Source organism: Vombatus ursinus, unplaced genomic scaffold, assembly GCF_900497805.2.
Source record: "Vombatus ursinus unplaced genomic scaffold, bare-nosed wombat genome assembly UNPS02009770.1, whole genome shotgun sequence".
In the NCBI taxonomy this organism is placed as follows: domain Eukaryota; kingdom Metazoa; phylum Chordata; class Mammalia; order Diprotodontia; family Vombatidae; genus Vombatus; species Vombatus ursinus.
The window spans coordinates 7,146,029-7,169,120 of NW_020949548.1; the positions used below are offsets into that span (position 1 = coordinate 7,146,029).

The window sequence follows — 23,092 nt, forward strand, 5'->3', positions numbered from 1 at the left end:
AATAAAATTACACATAGAAAGAACTCCACAACAATCTCAGTTAATCAAGGAAGGCAACTTGGGATTTGCCGGTGAATTCTGAGATTTGTTCAATGTCTTGCTGTAAGCGAGAGGCCGTCCGCTGCCCCGCCTCCACAACTTGATATGGAAGAACGATTCTAATTTGAGGCAAAATTCATCAGGATTGCCATTTTGCAATGAAAATATTGATTTGGCTGTTGGTTTTCTCTTTTTCCCCAAGTTGAAATATGTGATTTTTTTTTTTTCAGATTTGACGGAAGAGGTATTATACAACAGATGGAAGACACGGAAGCTGGTTGAGAATATTGAGTTTAACCTATAAATAAAATATAGGCTCAAGATAGTACTGCAGATCCTTCAGAGGGAGTAACATTTAACATTTATGTGCTCATCTCCTAAAACAGCAGAAGGTAATCAGCAAAGGCTGCTTCCTGCTTGTTATTTTAAGTTAAAATATTAATTGGAATTATTAATAGAGATAACAAAATCTCAGTACTTGGTTCATTGAATCTACATCCATGTTAACCTCTTCTTCAAGAAAGGTAGTGTTCATGGTTATGATGGGAGGAAACAACATGATTATTGTTAGAAGCCCTCCACAGTGCTTCTCAATATTAATTCATTATTGCTGGTTGGCAATTAGGAGGGGGCCATCAGCTGGCCTCGATCCAGTGTGTTCTCTGAAAAGAATAACTGCTCCTCCCCTACCCACAAGCAAACTAACTCTTTCAAAGGACAAGTGCCTTCTTCAGGACATTAGAATGACATGGTATTGTTTAAAAAGAATTGGGCTAAGAGTTCAGAGGCCTGGATTTTAATCCTGGTGATGATGATGATGATGATGATGATGATGATGAAAGTAATAATAAAACACCTAGAATTTATATAGTGTTTAAGGTCTTCAAAACACTTCAAAAATATTTAATTTTATCCTCACAACCACTCTGGGAGGTAGGTGCTATTATTATCCCCATTTTACAGATGAGAACACACGGAGAATTTAAGTGACTTGCCCAGGGTCACACAGTGTCTAAGGCTGGATTTGAACTCAGGTCTTCTGATTCCAGGTTCAATGCTCTATCCACTCCACCATCTAGGTGCTTTTATTTGTAAAGCACTTAGCACAGCACCTTACACATAGTAGGTACTTAAGAAATGTTTGTTTTCTTCCTTTTTCCAATGACTGAGCGCTCACTTCCCTTCTCTGCATCTCCTCCTCTTAAATGAGGGAACTAGACCAAATGAATTTAAGGCTCCCCAAGAAGGTGGTATGTATAGAGCACAGGCTCCAGAATGAGGATGTAGGTTCAAATCCTACCTTTGTCACTTCCTACTAGTATGACCTTGGCCACATTTGAAAATAAGAAGGTTGAAATAAATGACCTCTAAGGTCACTTCCAGGTCAAGATTAATGACTCTCTGATCCTTTTAGTTATTAAAACCCAATGAGTCTATGGAAATGTCAACTGAACCGAAGTTCCCACAATCCCAAGCTTTATAACATAGTAAGTCTCATCTATCCTTCAAGCACAAAATCTTAGTAGGGCTGAAGAGAGTGAAAGAATACCATCGAGGAACAGAATGTCAGAGGGTTTCTTGTTGTGGTTTTCACGGTGGACAGGTCCCGGCATCTGTCCTGTGATTTCATTGCTGTAGGAAACCCCCCACTCTACCTATGCAGATTAATGCCTGATTTGTAAATTATAGTCTTAGAGAGTTCTCTGTGGCACTGAGATCTTAAGTGAACTGGCCAGTGGCACACAACCAGTAGGTGCCAAACTCTGAGACTGTCTCTTATCAGGTTGGAGGTAGGGAAATCAAGGACCAGTTGGAAAAAATCAGTTCATCTTGAAAGAGTGTGCTTTGTCTTGAGATGGGTCACATCCATTCTTCACACAGTTGACAAAAATACCACAGAGTCCCATTCCTACGCATAGGAGTCCTAAGGAGGCCTGACTTGTACTCAGAACTGAGGGCAGATAGGACATTAGTGTTCATCGGTTTTCAATGACATCAGTGACTTCATTACAAATGATGGCCCATTTGTGCTGCATTGATGAAATACATATGTAGGTAAAAGGATAGTGACTGCCCAGTGTCTTTCACTAAGTCATAGCTGTTCTGGGGATCTCATCTTGTTTTTGCAGATGAACTGCTCATAAATATACATACACACACACACACACACACACACACAGAAAGAGATTGCACAGTTTGACTTGTCAATGGGGTTTAGGTATCCTTGAGATGCTTAATATTAAGCTTGAAATAAGAAAGTAAAAGCTCTCCCCAACTCCTTCCATTTTGGAAATTTAGGATTTCTATAGATTAACGTGTGTGAAGCATCCCAATTTACTTCATAGGAAAACTGAATTAAAAAAAAAAAGAAAGAATTTATCTTATTTTTCCCTCATTTAACTTTCTTCATAACCTGGAGCAATGTAGCACTATATTTGGCATCAGAAGAACTAGATTTGAATACTAGGTCTCCTAATTACTATCTGGAATATTTGGGAGAAAGCTCAAACTTTTTGAGCTTTGGTTTCCTTATCCATAAAATGGGGATAATAAATAAAATGGAAGTTGTACTTACCTCGCAGGGTTGTTACAAAAATCAAATGAGGTAATCAAGATAAAATGTTTTATAAACCATAAAATCCTATACAAATATGTCATTATTATAAATATCTGTAAGATGAGGGATTGGGCTAAATGATTTTTAAGGTATGTTCCAACTTTAAATCCTATAAAAATACAACTCTACCTCATAATCAAATTGTTGTTGTTGAGTTGTTTTGGCAATCAACTCCTCATGTTCAACTCTTCCTGACTCCATATGGGATTTTCTTGGCAGAGATACTGGAGCGGTTTGCCATTTTCTTCTCTGGCTCATTTTATAGATGAGGAAACTGAGGCAAACAGAGGTTAAGTGACTTGCCCAGGGTCACACAAATAGTCTGAGGTTGGATTTGAACTCAGGAACATGAGTCTTCCTGACACCACCCAGACCCACTGCATCACCTGGCTGCCCACCACATTAGCAAATCTGGCCTATTTCCAAGCTCTTATTCAGACCGTTTTGTTATCTCAGCTTATACACACACCAACCACCTCATGTCCATGTTACTGGGTCTCAGTTTCCTCATCTGTAAAATTAAGGAGCTGGACAAGATAATCCCTGTTTCATTCCTTTGAGCTCTAAATCTATGATGCTATGGCTTCTATAAATCTCTTTGGCCAATGTGGGCACCAAGGTGGTGCAGTGAATAGAGTAATGGACCTGAAGTCAAGACAACCTGAGCTCAAATCCAGTCTTAACCTCTGTCTGATTTTGTTTCCTGATCTATACAAAAAGGATAATAATAGCACCTACCTCCTAGAATTGTTATGAGGATAAAATGAGGTAATGTTTGTAAAGCACTTGGCAAAACGTAAAACTCTAAATAAATGCTAGATATCAATATTGTTACTATTATTACTTTCAAAGAGCATTTGACCACCAGAAAATTTCAAGTGATTAGAAGAAAATATTAAAAATCTTGCCAGTATTCTGTGTAAATTAGAATTAATGAAAAGTCCCACCAGTACGGTATATAACAAAAATGCAGTCATATTGCCTCTATGTTCCTAGTGTTATCATCCTCTTAAAAGGGGGAACACATTCTAACTCATCCCACCTTCAAGGGAAGTAGAATGTGCACCTGGTCCCCCAATAACACTAGCATTGGCTTACAAGGTTTTGCCAGACAGCAGTCCAGACTTGCTTTAATGACTAGATGAAAAGCAACCATACTTAAAACTTCAATTGCTTACAAACAAAAAAAATATTAAAAGACAGTTATTATAATGTCTGAAAAATAATTTGGTGGGTGAGTTTCTATGCATGTGAATATACACATGTTTAAATGATAGGCTAACACCTTCTTTGCAATCTTGTCTATTCTATCGATTTGCTCTGTAAGCCTTTTTTTATCCTCCAACAGTGGTGCGATATTTCACTTCAGCCCAGTCTGGCATCCTGAAATGTCACAAATCCTTAATGAGGGGTGTCTAAATTACTGAGGTTTGGTTGTTAATAGGATGGCATCATGCCAAGAAGAGGAAACAGGTTGCTATCTTTTCTTTAGTCAATTCACCTGGTGTTACCCACTACGGTCTTCTTTTGGGTAATGGTGCATTGAGAAATTGACTTGGAATAGGTAAGTGGCCCATTATGAGTTTTTAATGTTCAAGAAACTCATATGTATTATTCCCACAATTCCCAGAAAATTTCCCATTTTGCAGTTAGAAGGGGAAGATGCATACACACATGAAACACACACAAACACACACACACACAAAGATTATCAAATTACACTACTAAGATGCTCCTATGTATGAAATAACAATGATTAGGGAAGAGTTCATAATAATACCCAGAGCCTTCAGATAGAAATGCAAGCACAGCTTTAGTACCAAACAAATGCTAATTCTTTTTTAACACTCTTATTTCCCTGCAGATCTCTGTTTACACTGAAGAAAATGGTTCACTTTTTTTTGGTGCTAAAACACTGAAACAAATTGCCTTGAAAGGGAAAAGGGGAGGGGGTATCCTGCTGGGCATGTAAATATATGGATGAAGATGTGTTCTGTTTATAAACTGGCAAAGACCCGGGCTTCTGCATTGAGCAACAAAAAGTAAGAGTTGTGAAATCCACAAGTAGGATCTAAAAAATACAACCAATTATGTATCTCTGCCCTGAAGACAGTTAATAAAATATTCTGGCATACATAAAAGCCAAGAAAGGCACTTGTCTATTTTCATTATGATCAATAAAAACTGGCAACTCATTAACATATCATTAGCTAACCTGCTGTTTCTAAAGTGTTAATGCACAGAAATATTAATTTCCAAATGTATAAGATTCCAGAGTTCTCTGACTTTGGATTTCTGCATAAAAGAATTAAAGATGGGTGAATCCAATCGAGCTTCTTTTCCGATGTGGCTATAAACATATGTTTACCATCTGCAGAATTATAGGAAGCAGCTGAGGTAAAAAACAACAGCTGTAGCAGAAAATAATGCCATCAATTTCACTTCTCAGTGACAGCTCAGCTGTTAGAGGCAACAGTGAAGTCCAGGTAAGGGACAGTTTTTGAACTCCAGTTTACCAGACGTTGGCGCTATCTCTTTTGTTCATCTGTCTTAAAAAAACATTGAATCTATAATTAAAAGGCTTTTGGACAGCAGTTCTCTTCATTTATCAACAGTTATGGCCTTGTCGCAATTGCCCTACCAAACCATATGGCTTCAGAGGGTTCACTGCCTTACTACAGTCCATGGTTGCCTTTTGCCTTTCCCTTTTCCCGCCTCCTAAAATCGTAACTGCTTAATCAGCTTAGACACTGAATGCATCAAAGGGAACTTGAGTGTGTAGTCAACTATCTTGATAATGGAAAAACCATGGCAATCTTAAAATGCAGATAAGCCTATCACTATCACCACAGCTATTTCTTCAGATGAATGCTGTTTTGATTGGAAAAAATCCTCAGATTGTCTTTGGTTGTCCCAGATAGGAATTACCTAATATTGGGAGCTTTTCTGGATGGCACTAAACTGGAGATTATATCCCCTGCTCTTCTACCAGTAGCACTTTTTTTTTGCATTATCCATAAGAATGCACCAGGAAGCTGAAATTACATTGAATGTGTCTAGTTTTTTTCTTTTTTGTTTAACTTTGCCTATGAAGTGTCATATTAATATTTAAAATATAGAACAATGCTATCTTAACCCAAAAACATACCAAAAACACTTTTAGATCCAGAGCAATAAAATCAAGTGCTGTGGTCCCTCAGACATGAAAGGCATCTACTATGTTACAAATGTTACAACTGGAAGGGTGTTCCAACTCTCATTTAGAGAAAACAGGCTGCCTCTTGAGGGGAATGAAGGGTGGGTAGGTAATCTCTATAGCATCAAGATGATTGAGGAGTGGTACAATGTAGCAAAAAAAAAAATCTGCTGGAAAGAGAAGAGGAGAAAGGATGAGGAAGGGAAACAGAAAGAAGAAAGGAGAGGAGGGTAGATCATAAGATCATAGATTTAAAGCTGGAAGGGACCTTACTCATCTTCTATTCCAACCCTCACATATTAGAAATGAGGAAACAAGGTACAAAGAGATTACCTGACTTACCCGAAGTCACACAGATAATAAGGAGCAAAGCTAGTATTTGAACCTAGGTCTCCTAATTCCAAAAACATGTTTTCCACTGCACTATCCAGAAATGCCTATGATGTGCAAGCAAAAAGTATCGTTTCAGCGGCAAGGTTCTGGTTTATTTTGCTTCCTTATGAACATGAAAAGATCCTATAGCTCATCTAGCATCAAAGAAAATGTACAGTATAGTACTAAATATGTGTGTGTGTGTGTGTGTGTATAACTAATTAGGTTGTGACCAGAAAACAAAAAAACAAAAAAAAAATAGGAATGGGACTTAAATTGGGCAGCTGAAGATCATATTCATAGAGAAACTATTTCAGAGAGTCCCAACCTGAGGAAACAATGAGAGACAAGGAATGGTTGGCTGACAGGCCACATTCTTCAAAATACCATTCTCCCTATGGGCAAATAGAACAAGCTACTCCCACTTAAAACCACCAGATTTTTTGAAAAGATAAAGAGAGGAGGTTCCTAGTCAATCCTGCCTCCTCTACAAGGCCTCCCTCAACCACTGATCTCCTCTTCTCTAAATTTATATTGTACATAATGTCGGCCTCGCTTAGTTGTCCATTTAATCATATGCTGCTTTGTATTCATGAGAAATCATAGACTCTTAGAGCTGGAAGCAACTTTGTTACTTAACTGTTTCAAGTGTACATGTTTTGTCTCCTCTGGCTAGATTACTTGCAAGCTCCCAGAAGGGAAAACCTCACTCTGCTTTTGATTTCCTATCAGCATCTAGCTAGAGTGCCATGCATATCTCTGGAATTCAATAATGAAATATTGATGGGGAGAGGAGGAGGAGGAATCCAGCCATCATGGTGAAGCAGAAGGAAGAAATGCAGTGAGCTCTCCTTCAAAACTCCAAAGAGATTTAGAAAACACACCAGAGTAGATACTGATTGAGAAATTCAAGAAAAAAATCACTTTTTCATGCCAAGTCAGCGTAGTGAAACACACAGAGAGGTCTGTGGACACTGGGTACAAAGTCTAGCCAGAAGTCAGCGTGGAATATCCCAGTGTTCCTAGACTATATTCAAAGGGAAGACTAGGTCCCAGACTAGGGTGTGATCATTATACAGGGTGTCAACTGGTAACTTTGTCACCTACTATCTAATACCAGATCACAGATCCAGGGTAGAATGAAGAAAGGACCAGCACCCAGGGATGGCATTCTAGCACGAGAAGCTAGGGTAAAACTCAACTGTATACTGAGCAAGGAGGAAGTACAGAGGCAAACACCAGCACTGTGGCTCAGATGTGAGGAGTAGAGAAGAGTCTCAGCTCTAGCTTCTAGCATGGTCATAAAGTTATAGGGAAATAACCAAGTCAGGAACCTCAAACCAAAATTGCGCTCTGTCATTCTGAACCAGTAGAGTTTGTCAGCTGGCTGAAAGTGGCTGAGTTTATCGGCCAGACAGAAACTCAGGTCAGGAACTTGAAAAGCTCAGCTCAGGTGGGAATCCACCAGATTTTGCCCTGGATCTGACCATTTGGAGAGCAATGAAGCTTGCAGGTTCCCAGCCTGGCTTGTCCCTGAGAGTCTGAAATAGTATAACAGGATACCCATAGGAGGAGACAACAGGACCAGCCCAGACCTTCCCTCCAAAAGTACATAGAGACTGATCTTAACATTAACTCTGAAGTTAGAAAGTAGACTGGAGAAAATGGACAAGCAAAAAAAATGAACACCATGCCCAAAATGCTAATATAGTGACAGAAACACTCAAGACACATCCCCAAAAGGAGAAAATGACTCCAAAACATTCACAGCAAAGCCTTAAAGAGAAACATAACTTGGGCACAAATTAAATTAGAATTCCTGGCATAAATGAAGCAAGAAGGTTTTTTAAGTTTTAATTTTTTATATAAATGGAGGGCTAATGATAGTAGAAAATGCAAAAGAAAGGATAGCTGTGGAAGAAAGAACTAGAAAAGAAATTAATAGCTTAGTATAAGAGGTACAAAATCTTATCCCAGCAACAAGGTCCCTGTAAACTATAATGGACCAAAAATAAGAAAATGTCTGCATACGGCAACAATAAATATTAAAAACAAAGTTGAAAGACTAGAAAAATGTAAGCTATCAAAGTAAAAATAACTGACCTAGAAAACAGATAAAGTAGAAATAAATTAAGAACTATTGAACTACTGGAGAATCATGAAAAAAACAGAAGAGCACAGAAATTATATTTCAAGAAATGTTAAAAGAAAACTGCCAAGATCTCTCAGAACCAAAGGGAAAAGTGAAAATAGAAAGAATTCACTGATCACCTCTTGAAAGCAACTCCAAAATGAAAACTTTCAGGAATATTATAGTCAAAGTTTCAACCAGATCAAATAATAATAGTGCAAGCAGAAAGAAAGAATTCAAGTACAAAAAAAAAAACAAAAAAAACCAGTAAGAATCATACAAGATTTAGCAGACAACACCATAAAATAATGGAGAACTTGGAATATAATATTCCAGAAAGCAAAAGATACAGGCTTATAGTCAAGACTTACTGTTCAAGAAAATATTAGTAATAATTCCACTGGGGGAAATGGATCTTTAATGAAATAGAGGACTTCCAAGAATTACTGATGAAAAAACCAGAGCAGTATAGAAAACTTGAAGTACAAATACAGGAGTCATAAAAAAACATTAAAAAAAATGAATGAACAATGGCAAAGGGCTAGATGAGTATAAACTCTTTACCTTATAGCATGGAGAGATGATGCATGTGTCTACTCACAATCCCATCATTATTAGAGACCAAAGAGAGAGAGAGTCTAATTAGACAGAACATCTGGGAGTGTTTCTGTTATTTTTTTTAAATATCTTTTAAAAAAAGAATGGAAAGAAAGACAAATAGGAATTCACTAGATAGGGAAAGGAAAGTTAGGGAAAATTATTTCAAACAATCAAAATATACAAACCAACATCTGAAGAAACAAGAAGGGAGTGGTGGGAAGAATGGCTAACATTTGAACCTCATTCTTATCTGAATTGAACAATGGAGGGAAAAATATACAGTTGTATGTGGAAATACATTTTGTTTAACAGGGAAATGGGAAGGAAAGGGGAAAAGGAACAATTAGAGGGAAAGTTGATTAAGAGAGGGATTAGTTTAAAACAAAACAAGCTCTAAATATTTGCTAAGATATTTATAGTACTTTTGAGTTAGCAAAGAATTGGAATCTGAGGGGGTATCTGTCAATTTAAAAATGACTGAGAAAGTTATGATACATAAATGTTATTGAATACTATTTTGCCGAAGAAATGGAATGGTTTCAAAAAATCCTGAAAAAATCTCATACGAACTGATGCAGAGTGATGTTACACAATAACAGCAATATTGTAAAGACAACTTTGAAAGACTTAGTGACTTTGATCATCATAATGACCAACTACAATTCCAGAGGACTAATGATTTTGCACACCTGCTGATAAAGAGGTGAAAGATCCAGAGTGCAAAATCAAACACACATGCATACTTTTTATTTTAAATAATTGTAGCTTATAATTCCATATATTATATATTAATTTATATTATTTTACATATTATTTGTAATTTTTTTTCTGTTAGACATGATGAATATAGAAATTCACTTTGCTTCGCTATGAATGTTTGTAATGAGGGGTTTGCTTTTCTTTCATTTGTAACAGGAGGTGAGGAAAGGGCAGATATTTAATGATTAAATATATAAAATTTAATTTAATTTAAAAAAGCAATTGCCGAATAAATTACTTATTTTATTAATTGCCTATTATATGTCCTATCCAAATTTTCCAACTGTGATGCATGTTACTAGCCCAGACTCCAACAGAACATTCCCATTCCATTTCTAGAGGAAATGAGTAAATGCCGAATAATTTGAAGGGAGAAAGGTTTACGTTGAAATCCACTGCTGACATTTGTTGTATGACCATAGACAATTCATTTACCTAAGCCTCAGTTTACTCATCTATAAAGTGGGTATAATAGTGCCCATAGCATCTACCTCATAGAATTGTTGCAAGGTTTATATCACATAATCGATGTAAAGCACTTTGCAAACTTTTAAATACTCTACAAATGTTAATCATCATTATTGCAGAACATCACCAGCTACATTCTTCTTTTATTACTCCAATGGATCTCTAGTCTCATTAATACGGGGTGTTTTCTCCATATTAATTGCTCCCTCCTCATTGCAACGTGAAATAAGTAGAAACAGACGAAAAGTATTCCTAATGACTACAACAGTGCAAATGAGAGCTCTCTCAAAGGAACCATATGAGTAAATGAAGACCTCGTAATGACGTTGGATAACAAATAACGAAAACTACATCCTACATCTTGGCCCAGGCAAGAGGCTCACAAGAGTGGAATGTAGCAAACACTGTCAGACCTGGTCATTGTACTGGTTGTTTCTTTGTTACATGGTAGGGTTCAATGAGGGAGTAAGGAAGCTTGTTAAAGATACCAGTAAAACATTTTTAATAAATTAAAACAAGGGCTCATTGTGACCACACACACACACACACACACACACACACACACACACACACACCTTCTTTTAAAAAAAAATCCGTGCTTACTTTCAGCAAGCCATGCTTTTGGTTGCGCTGTCCAAGCCATAAGTTGCTTCCTGGAGGGAGGTTGGTTTCCGGAGGGTCTATCACTCTCTCATAGATCCTATAGATGGAAATATCAGGGTTACCATAAAGACAGTCATACCCCAAAGGAGAAAAGTAAGCACTGGCACCCAGCTCAGACACATTTAACCTGTGGTTGCTAGATTTTGTGGGGAGAAAATAGATACTACTTGCCTAGGGTTCTTTAGTGAAAGGCACCGGCAAATAGAAAGATACATTAGAAAGAGCAAGCAGGATTTGCGATATCTTCAGTTCTTGAAAAATTACCCAGGTTTCCTTTCTGCTCCTTGCCTTCATTTTGTTGGTCAATTTTTGGTCACTTTAGTCTCCACTAGAAACAACCGTAAGTGCTTGATACTAATAACCCATAAGCAACTGAGGCGGAATCAAAGGAGAAGCTGATGAGTCTCGTTAGAATACTAATATACTGTCCAATGAACTAAGTGTTTCCTCTGATGGGAACATAACAGATGGAATGTGGCATTGGGTCATAGGGCCTTGAAACCACACCTAAGGGAGCAATACCAACAATTACTTTCAGCTCCTTCAGCAACCCCTGTCATCAGAGTTGTCCAATGAGTCAACGGCCATCCTGGTCTTTTATGTATCACTGGCCCTCTATGTTTGACAATCTTTCCACTTTATTTTTCCTGACCCTCTATTTCATGCTGCATAATGACTGCTTTGAACATTTTCCTCAATGAAGAGTACTTAACCCACTTCACTAAGACTGAGGCAGCTTGATGACAGCCACTTCCATTACCTTTCTCAATTCCTTGAAAATTTTCCACTGATCTCCCACTCTCTTCTTTTCTCAATGCCTAAGGCAGTCTCTCCACCTATAGCCTTGATCCTGTCCTTTCTTCCTTTCTTGCATTCTCCAGAATCTTATCTCAGCAATCATCCTCACTCCTCTCAATTTCTTCAATCTCTCTTTCTCCAGCAGCTGCTTCCCACCTCTCTACAAACATGTCCAGGTCTCCCAAAACTTTAAAAAAAAGTCTTCTCTTGACCCAACTCACCAACTCAATGAACTACCACCGTCTCATCTCCTCTTCCTTGTAAAAACTTCTTGAAAAAATTGTCTGTCCTTGATATCAGCCCTTTCTTAGTTCAATTTAATTCAATAAGCACTTACTCCTTGCAGGCACCGAAGATACCAAGATGCAAACCGAACAACCCTGCCTGTCCTCAAGGGCCCTGGATTGTACTGAGGACTTACATTTAACCTGTAAGTAAATGTGAGGCAGTCCAAGGAGGGAAAGAGAACTGCCAAATGACTGCCTTGTGGGGTGATAGGAGAAAGGGAAGGAAAGACTCTGCAGAAGATAGTTGAATTTAACTCAGAGGTAAAATAAATACTATATATCTAAGCTCTAGCCACAATGGATTTTTCCAAAGCTTTCCATGCTTTCCTCCATCCATGACTTTACTCACATGGTCTCCAATCCTTCCCTCTGATGTGATGAGCTCCTTCCTATCACACTCACTCCTCTAGATTTCTCCATCATTCTGGAGGAGCTGCGTCATCTGCAAGGTCACATCAGCCCTGACACTCCCTCCTCATCAATACCCTCTTTTCCTAGGGCCCCTCTTACTGGAAGGTATAGAGTAGAGCTCCTCCCAGAATCACCATTCAAGAAAGGCACCCAGGCCAACATCTCAATTTCCCAGCTGACTGCAACTCACTTGGACTTCTCCATCAGGCCCCTGCCAGGTACCTGCCCTCTTCCCTACCTTTTCAGCTTTGTATTTTGTCTTCCCACATTAGAGTACAAGTTCCTTGAGGGCAGGGACATTTTCTTTTCATATTTGTATCTCCCATACTTAGCATAATTCCTGGCAGATAATAAATGCTTAATAAATGTTTACTGACTGATTGGTTGACTTTAATGCCCAAATCAGATGCCTCCTTCTCCAGGAGGAATCTTTTTACAATGCTCATAGTTGGTAACAACCTTCTGCCCCACTCAGGCTTCAAAAAGCACTTTGTTTGCACCTCACCTATGCACTTACCAGGAATCAGAGATATTTATTTAGACAGTTTCTTTAAGTGAGGTACTTTGTTATCTAAACTGTATAGTTCACTAGTACCCAGAATAATGCTTTGCACACAATGACTGCTTAATATTCCAATAGGCTCTTAGTATTTAGACTTGAAACACTTAGAGGTCACCAAGTTTAACCCATTTATTTAATGAGGAACCTGAGGCCCACAGAAATAAATAAATAACTGTTTAATGGAATTACTTTCATATTCATAGAGTGCAAAAATTCTTTGTTATAAGAGATTGTTCTTTGGGACGGGGAAGCATGGCATGGGAAATCTAGACAATTTGTAAAAAAAAAACCAAATATATCAATAAAATCATTTTTTAAATATTCATATGGTACTTGGTGATTATAAAGTATTTTCATCTAAATTATTTTATTTGATTGTCCCAAGCAGCCTGCAAGGTAGTGTGTGTGAGTTTTATTCTCCACCATCTTATAGGCAAACTGCTGCTATTAAGCGACATGCCTGAATTTACAAGGCTAGTGTTCGGCAGACGTAATATCGAAGCCCAGATCTTCCAGCTGCACATCTAGTACCATCTGACCTCTGGTTGGGTGGCACCCATCTTCCTCTTACCTGGCACGGCTTTATCATCCCAGTGGAGCCAACTATGCCTTCTATCAAATATAGAAGTAAGACAAGTGAGAACTCCAAGCCAAAATTATTTCTCCCCCTTAGCTGCTTTTATAAAATATTGGGGAAGGGAGGAGGAAGAGTTTGGGGGCTCCCTTATGAATCTCAACTTTTTCCGCTATCCTTAAATATTTCTGTGAATCAACTAGACAAAGGACTCCTTTCACACAAGTATTCCGAAACCATATGTTGTATCTTCCAGGTGAAGAGAGGTGGCTGAAAGTCTCACTAATTATCTCTGCTGCGAGAGAAAAACTAGCTCATGGAGCAGGTAGCCTATTTCATCTCATCCTCAGGAGAAAAGTGAAAGTTAAAATACTGAAGAATTCTCTCACAGTCACAAAGATGGTGAATGATTGTTGAATTACTATAGTTGAGATCGAACACTGTAGACTTACATCTTTGCTATGTGTGACTGTTGTTTTATTATTCACCAGCAGTAGCCAACCATTCCATAACAATACCAGCAAGATATTCGGGTGACAACGTTTTGAATGTGCCAGGTTCATTATCTACTAATTATCTTACATTTAAAAATTCAAAAAGAGAAGTTTTTTTCAATATTATTCCTTCCCAAATACTCAGGCTATAGCTACCTATTCTGTGATGTCAGTCTTCTGGAAGGATATTTTTTTTTAATTCAAAAAACAATACTTACCCACTAGGTACAAAGTAATACACTAGGGGCCAGTTTAAAAAAGTGCCTTTGTCTTCATGAAACTTTCATTTTTACTATCATAGCTATGTCTGTCTTTCAAAACAGAATTTGATATACAAACCTAAAAATTGCTTTCTCTCAAACCATCTTTAAAAACCTTGTTTCTGCCATAACAAAAAATGTATAGGCTTTCTGGAAAAAGAAACTCCATCCATCCATTCTTTCATTCAATCTTTCACTCAAAAAATCTTGATTAAGCATGTACTTTGCAGAATGCTACTAGGTGCTAAGAGACAAACTTTAGATAAGATAGATAGATTTCCTTGGCCTTTTAATGCTAATAGTCTAGCAGGATAATAATCATCGTTTAAATGCACCACATAGTCCCCAAATAAAATAGGTAGCAAGTACCACAAGTCCAACTATAGGCTACAGTCAAGACTGGTAGTCATTGGCATCCATCCCAAAGTGGCTTGCAAGTCTGTTTTCAGTGGCGCACGTCTAGACACAAATCACCAAGATCTGCTACTTAGGCAAAAGAGAGACTTGATCTGCGGCTGCTTCTTAAAGTCCCTGCTTATTACGGGTTCCCTGTTTTTGTATATGCTGGTAGCTGTGTACCCAAATTTATAAGAATCAGTACTCTTATCATTCTCAAGAGTCTGTGTTTGCCATTAGGAGTTTCTTCTTCCTCCTTCTCCATCCCCTACATGCCAAAAGAAGACAGGACGGAATCCAGATATGTCACTTTGCAAAGTGATTCCTGGAATTCAGTTAGGATTTGTTTATCTCAAAATCATAATGGACACCAATTAGCATTTTAGGGGTAAAGAATGGAAGTATTAGCTGATAGCAGTTAAGCTGGACTCATGAATTAACAGTACTGATTCTTTAAGAAACAGAAGAGTGTATGCCAGCACCAAGAAACCAAAAAAAGAATATTAATTCAGAAAGTAAAAATTGTCATTTGGTAAAGTTCTGCTCTTGGCTTGTCCTCAGCTTATCTAGGTCAATCACTCTGCATGGACTGACATTTTGTCTTTATCTCCCTATCCACACCTATATCAACTTCCATACATTTCTGACTTTCAGCTTTGCTGTCCTCTCAGACACCATGACTCATCTCACTCTGATTCCAGGACTAACACTCATCCGTACTGTTGTGCATCTCCCTTTCTTGCTAACCCTAGAGCTCTTCCCCTGCATTGCTGTACAATGCCCAGCCTGCCCATGTGCTGTTGATCTGGCTATAGAGCACTGCCTAAAGATGTCATGCAATATGCACTTAGCAAAATGTTGGATGAGCCATCTTCCACTACAAATGGGCAACGTAGGCAAACACGTTGCTAAAGAGTTATAAGGAAGGTAGCAAGCGAAAAAGAGAAATGAAAAACAATGGGTTACATTGGTTTAGTTTTTGGTTCCATGTAAGAAAACAATGCTATAAAATTAAAGATATCCAAAAGGGAATGGCAGGAGTATAGATCTAAGCCGGAAGGGACATTAAAGGTCATCTAGTCCAATCCCATCATTTTACAAGTGAGAAAATAGACTCAGAGAGGTTACGTGACTCTCCCAAAGGAAACAGCAGAACCAGGATTCAAATCCATGTCCTTAACTTCAAAGCTGGCATTTTATCCACTTGAAAGGCTACTTGTGCTAAGAGGATGCCCTTCACTGGGTATCTTCAATCCAAGGCTTGACTTTGTAGGACATATTGGATAGAAGATTTCTGCACAGGTATGGATCAGATAAGACAGCATCTAAGGTCCCTTCCAGCTCTGAAACTAAGATTCTGTGACATTTCAGATGAGAAGTTAAATAACCAAATTTACCCCACTATCTACCCCAATCAATCCTAAGAAAACTTAATTCTGATAATTATAATATGTAGTCACATTTCTAATAACCATCCCCTCTCCCCTGTCCTCAATTACTCCCAACATTGGTATAATATCCTAGATAAACCGCAATAGATGATCAACAGAAAGCCTCCCACATTTGTCCCTGAGGGGAAATGGAGGCATCCTTGTTAAAGACTGATAACCCATGAATATTTCAGGAGGTTATAATATGAAAACATTTTGTTTTTTCCAGAAATAATGGGCAAAGTAGTTGGCAATTTTAAACTGGTGAGATCCAGAAGATTCCTTCAGGTGAACACAGTATTTAATTGCATTACATTTAATACAATTGAAATTATGCTAATTTCTCACATTTCTAAAGGCATCCCAAAAACAAATGATCTATTTATTTTAGAGTCATCCAAAACCTCCTTCTGAGATAAAACTAAAGTCTGTCTTGGTGTTGATATATTCTACCTATAAAAACAACAAAACAAGGTGAGATCCTATTAAACTCTATTAGGGGAATTGTGGGAATTTTGCATCCATTAATAGCTTTCAACATTTTAAAGTATAACTACCTCACTTCGAATATAACACCATGCAAAATTAAACACCTAGCACAATGCAAAATGGTTCAAGACACAAGAACAAGACAAAGGCAAAGGGGCATACTCCCTGTGAAAACTATTCACTGAATTACCAGATCACATTAAGAATCTTCTTCAAGGTATATATAAACTATCTTTATTCATGACTGTGGTGAAGACAGTCCTCGCTGTTGAGTGTCTCATCTGCTTAAAAGGTTAGTCAATAGTCTATGAAGAACTTGATTTTCCATAAGCAGATAAAGCCCCCACCGCTGAACACAAAACAATATTACTCAGGAAAGAATATTGGATTTTTATTTACCTGGATAAGTAAAGGCCTCTGAAAAGACTCCTTGGGACCTATACCAATTATACTAAGGAATGAATTTCCTTAAAGTATAGGGATCGACATGTATTAGGCTACAACTCAATAAAGCAATATGAACATCAAACGAGATGCTAAATTAAAAAGGTTATCTTGGACTTTTGCTGGCAATTGAAAAACAGACTTTTTTCTCTGAAGAAGGAACCCACAATGACCTTCCTACAGGGCACCATAGGATCATTATTTCTCCTCTAGGGTTGGTTGGGCAGTTAGGTAGCACAGTACATGGGGTACCAGGCCTCAGTTAAGGAATACTCAGCTTCCTGAGCTCAAATCTGGCCTTAGATGCTTACTAGCTGTGTGACCCTGGGCAAGTCACTTCACCCTGTTTGCCTCGGTTTTCTCATCTGTAAAATGAGCTGGAAAAGAAAATGGCAAACCACTCCAGTATCTTTGCCCAAAAAAAACCCCAAATGGGGTCACAAAAAGTAGGACATAAGTGAAAAACAACTGAATAACAACAAAGGGTCATTTAGGTTTTAACAGCATTTACCTAGAAGCTTTGTTCAAGGAAAAGAAAGGGGTGATACCATTCATTTCCCTCCTCCCATCTCTGGGTTTCTAGACAAAAAACTTTGGTTATTTCACTGAGCCACTAGAATGGAAGTTCTTTGAGGTCAGGGATTATTTCATTCTTTGTACTTGTATTCCCAGATTTAGCACAGTGCCTGGCAAATAGTAGGCAGCTAGTTAACGGAGTGGATAGTGCTGAACAAGGAACCTGGAAGACCTGATATCAAATCCTGCCTCACATATTTCCTAAACGTATGGCCCTGGGTGTCATTTAAACTCTTTAAGCCTCAATTTCCTTAATGTAAAATGGGAATAAAACGAGCACCTACTTCACAGAGTTAGTGTGAAGATCAAATGAGATGATATGTAAAAATGCTTTGCAAACTTTAAAGCGCTACATAAATGTCAGCTATTATTAACAATCACAAATGATTGTTGACTGACTAGTTGATTGAAATGTCTGTCTTATCTGCAAAGGAATGAAAATGGGAGGTTATTTGAGCTCCACTAAAGATTGATGTCAGGTACATATATTATTTTTGCTAATACTAATGTCAAGTATTTTTTCTATAGCTCTGTATAGCCTACAGAACAGATTATAGGATCTAGAGTTGGAAGAGATTAACCTTTGAGGTCATATGTCTAAGCCAATCATTTTACAAAGTAGGAAAGTGAAGACCAGAGAAATGAAGAGATATGCCCAAAGTCACACAGTTAGTAAGTAGCAAAGATGGAACTGGAAACTGGTCTTCCAAAGCCAAGTTCAGTGCTCTTTCCACAAAATATCTGATAAATAGTGTTCGTTCTATCTCTCCCTCTGTGTGTGTGTGTGTGTGTATGTGTGTGTGTGTGTCTCTCTCTCTCTCTCATCATGGAATCTTATCTATATAGTCATTTGGATGAGCCTGGTTCCATTCTCCCTATATCCCCTTCTTGATGTTACAACATCTACAGTAACTTTGGCCATTCATTGTCTCCATGTCCCTCCAGCCTTGCTTTCCCCTCATTTCCTCATATTCTGGATCTACTTAGCAACCTTCTTCTCTACAGCAACCTTCTTCCTCTCCATATAATTTTTGATGGGTTTCTTTCAACAAATAAGTGAAAAATAACTTTCAGTTCTTACTATTTACATAGTATTTTACGGTTTGTCAAGCACTTTACATGTCTTATCACATCTGATCCTGATAATAATTTTGAGATGGATGCTATTAGACTGTGAGCTCCTTGAAGGGAGATTATCTTTTGCCTCTTTTTGTATTCTCAGTGCTTAGCACAGTGCCTGGCACAGAGTAAGTGCTTAATAAAAGCTTATTTACTAACTGACTGAGTCTTAGAAAAGTTAAAATAGCTGCCTAGAGCCCCACAGCTAGTGAGTGATGCAAGCACAATTGGAATTCAGGTCTTCCTGACTTCAAGTACAACATTTCAGCCATTCTGCCATCTATCATTGATCACTCCTGGTTAAACATCTACGTCATGATAGTTATTCCCATTCTTGCATCACTAAGCTGCATAAGAATAAATGATATAAGGAATAAATATTATCCAAGAAATATTTGTTCAGAGAAAGAGGCAATTTGAGAAAACAGGATAGCCTGGGAGTTAGAATATGCCCAACAAATTGTTAGATGACCTGGAACAGAGGTTTTTAATATTTTTGTTGTCATTGACCCTTTTGGTAATCTAGTGAAGCCTAGGGACTCTTTCTTTGAAATATGTTTTTAAAGCATAATAAAATACAAAAGATTACAAAGGAAACCAATTAAATTGAAAAGGAGTTATCAAAATATCAAAAAGACAAGTTCATGGACCTCTGGTTGAGAATCCCCTCTTCATATGAATGCATATGAAAGCACAACTTTTTCACATTATTTTTCTTGGTTTTTGCAACATGGCTAATACAGAAATAGGTTTTGTAAGATTTCTCATGTATAAGTGATATCATATTGCTTACCTTCTCAGTAGGTGGGGGAGGGGCTGGAGGGAGAGAGAAAATTTGGAACTGAACTTTTTTTAAATTAATAAATAAACACTCTTCCACTCCACCCCACCCCCCAAAAAAGAATCCCTATTCAGAAGATCAATGGATAGACTCTATGGAAGAATTATGGGAGGATATGGACAGGAATCCTACAGGATGAAAATCCTCATCCTGTGGATGAGATCATGGATTTGTTGAAATAGGAGTAATATTGGCTGCCACTGGTAACTGCATGACTAATGTCCCTAATATCCTATATTCTGTTATCTTATATGCATCTCTAATATTCCCCACCTAGAACTGTAATAGGGCTTCTATAAGAAAGGGCTCAGCAGCGTTTTGTTCCCAATCTTTTTAACAAACCTGGCCCATAACAACAACAAACAGAAAGATAAAAACTTTTCTCTGCCTTTGTATGGGGGGGTGGGGGGGTGGAGGGGGAAACTAATCAGGGCACGGAGGGTTGCAGACTTGACTGTAGTAGGCTGCCAACGTGTAAGAATTGAATTTGAGGTCAAATACACACACAGCCCAGTGAACAATAAAGCAAAGCTCAGCAGGTATCCAAACCATGGCTTAGCAGCTGGTCTCTGAGTGAATGGTGAGCATGTGTATGTAGGGGTGGGGAGTGTGTCTGTGTGTGTGGGGTGTGTGTGTGTGTGTGTGTGTGTGTGTGTGTGAGAGAGAGAGAGAGAGATAGAGACAGAGACAGAGACAGAGACAGGGACAGAGACAGAGAGAAAGACAGAGAGACAACGAAAGATATAAAGAGAGACAAAGGGAGGGAAGGAGAAGGGAGGAGAGAGAGGGAGACAGGGAGAGAGGGGGAGAGAGAGAGAAAGAGAGAGAGACAGAGAGACAAAGAAAGATATAAAGAGAGACAAAGGGAGGGAAGGAGAAGGGAGGAGAGAGAGAAGGAGAGATGGAGAGAGGGAGAGAGGAGGAGAGGGGGGGAGAGAGAGAGAGAGAGAGAGAGAGAGAATATATATTTATATATATGTATGTATGTATGTATGTATGTATGTATGTATCAGGATCTTAGGAAAAAAGTCTTTGTTGTCTTAAATGAGAAGTGGCCTGTGAATGAATGAGATAGTAAATGCTGCTATCATGATTCTTGGCCACAATTTCTACCAAGAATATCATCTTAAACAAAATCAAACCCAGGACAAAACCCAACATGTAGCCTACTTCTCCTCAGAAAACCCTTGGACCTTTCTCTGATTTCCTTTCCAAACTGTTAAGTTTCCCTCTCTCCTTTTTCTTCCTCTCAGCTGGATCATCTGCAACACCAAAGCTTCAGCCCCTTTGCTGTACCTTCATGTCCCTTGACCAAACACAGCACCAGCCCTTGCCCTTCAATCCTCACTGTCTCCCTTTTTTCAGAAAGTGCCTCGGATTACAGTTTTCTAACGACCAGCAGAGAGCTCTCCAAAGAGCATCCTCCTTACAGATTGGACTGCACCATCCATGCTGTGTGTGAACACAGAAAGCAATGAGGACCAGCAAGAGTTGGAAACTGTCAAAAAAGAAGAAACTGCTGGAGGAAATTGATTCTCAAGAATGATAACAGCTTGACAGCCCCTCTCCAAACACAAGAGGATCAGAGATGAGAACCAATAGGTACATTATTCTAGGCTTCCACTTCTTGCCTAATGCTCTTGCCAACACAGTACTGTGTCCAAGAGAAGATTTTAAAATCCAGCCCTTCACAAATACATAAACACCTCCCTCCTTGTGTGAGGATCCATAAGAAACCTTTTCTAAGCAGTTTCACTCAGTTGGTTAGAGCATGATTGCAAGGAGGCCAAGGTCTTAGGAAAGGTAAAGATAACCTGTGAACCAGTGGACTTCACACAAGGGAAAATTTGAAAACAACACACCTGTTCCCTGATTAAGGTTGGTAAATTTCACCCTACCAGAATCTTGCAAATACTACTGTTTCACAGGTAAACACACAGGTAACACCATTTGTTGGACAGGAGAACACAGGAGGGCTCCTAACACTAACAGGAATTCTAGCTCAGGTTCATTTTTGATCCAGTCAGACAGGAAGACAGCTTTGGAGGGGTTAAATAAACTTACTTTATTCTAGTCTAGTCTTCTCAAAAGGGTTGCTGATAATGGGAGCACCAACTCCTACAGCACTCTCTCATCCTGCCTTTTGCAGGAGTGGACAAGAATAGGAGTACAACTCCTCACCCCCTAACCCTTGATGGGGGCCAATCAAGGTGGGTACATGCCTTCCTCTATGCATTACCCATATCCCAAAATGGGTTCCCCACTCACTGACCAGGGCCCACATGCTTTACAGGGCAACAGACAAAGAAGGCACCTTGCCAACATTAAGCTCACAGGTTAACTTTAGCAATATTGTCATAACCTAGCACATCGCAGGTGTACATTATGTCATCCCTGTATCTCATTGAGCAAGCATGGTGGAGATGTTTTCAATAATAATTTGTGGGAATTATTCTTTATTTTGGTCATAGATCCTGGAACTATTATCTAAAAAAGAATAACAAAATCCTCCTTACATACACTAAAATTCACCTTACTTACAACTACACACATAGTAAGAGTGTAGTAAATGTTTATGGAATTGCATTAAATCATAAAAGTAACTGTTTCAAAATCCAAAGGTACATGTGATCTACTAAAAATATGTGACATCCTTATAAAACTTGTGTACAATTAAATTTCCAGGAGTAAATAAATCTGTATATATGGAAAGGGTTGATGGTTCAAAAATGGGTTACCAATGACTGTAGAATGGCTAAACAAATTATTGTATATGAATGTAATGGAATATCATTGCACTGTAAAAAAATAACAAGAGATATTGAGAAACAGGAGAAGATATATGAACAGATCCAGAATGAAAAAAGCACAATAAAGAAAGCAATATATACAATAATTTGGACAAAAACACTGGAGTATTCGGCTGTTATGACTTGGCAAACTTTGGAAGACTTCCCCAAGATCATAGATATTTTAATAGACTTTTCCAGGACGACAGAAAATCCTGGACCTAATACTGTTCACAGGCATCAAAAACTCAATTTGTACTGAGCTTTCTGTGGCCTTGAAGAAATAATGTCTGACAATATTTCTGACACCAGACAGGAGAAGTAGGGATTTAAGAACGAGACACAATCAGCTGAGCACACAGACCCAAAGTGAGAAGAGAGAAGGTTATTTGGGCAAGAGTGGGCTAGAGCTGAGCGTAGGCCAAGCCAGCAGCTGTGGCAGGGGTGGTAGTCCAGGAGAGTGAAGTCTATGCAAATAGCATCTCTGTTCTCTTTTTTTCTCTTGTTTTTCTCAGAACATATGACTGGAAAAATTTCTACTCAAGATTTATATCTCAATTCCTTTCATCAAAAACCACACTCAGACCAGGAAGGTAGGGAATGATTAGGGGACTCCAAGTGCAAACCCCATTGCACACTTTTAATTTTTTTAATATTTATTTGTGGAGTTTTGTTATTTAATATTTCCAATAAGTTATATGGCAATTAATAGTAATTTTGTCTAAGCCTCTAAGTTCATAGTTCAAGTTAGAAAGAAAGGAAGCTAGCCCCATGGGA

At 38.3% G+C, this 23,092-nt stretch overlaps 1 protein-coding gene across 1 annotated transcript in view; it reads right to left on the reverse strand.

The window, feature by feature from the left end:
- The window catches only part of NELL1 (neural EGFL like 1), an 845,852-nt gene that overhangs the window by 673,608 nt on the left and 149,152 nt on the right, over window positions 1-23,092 (reverse strand). Inside the window, exon 5 of the mRNA XM_027852558.1 lies at window positions 10,786-10,882. Coding sequence (XP_027708359.1) covers window positions 10,786-10,882 — 97 coding nt within the window. The remainder of the gene's footprint in view (window positions 1-10,785; window positions 10,883-23,092) is intronic.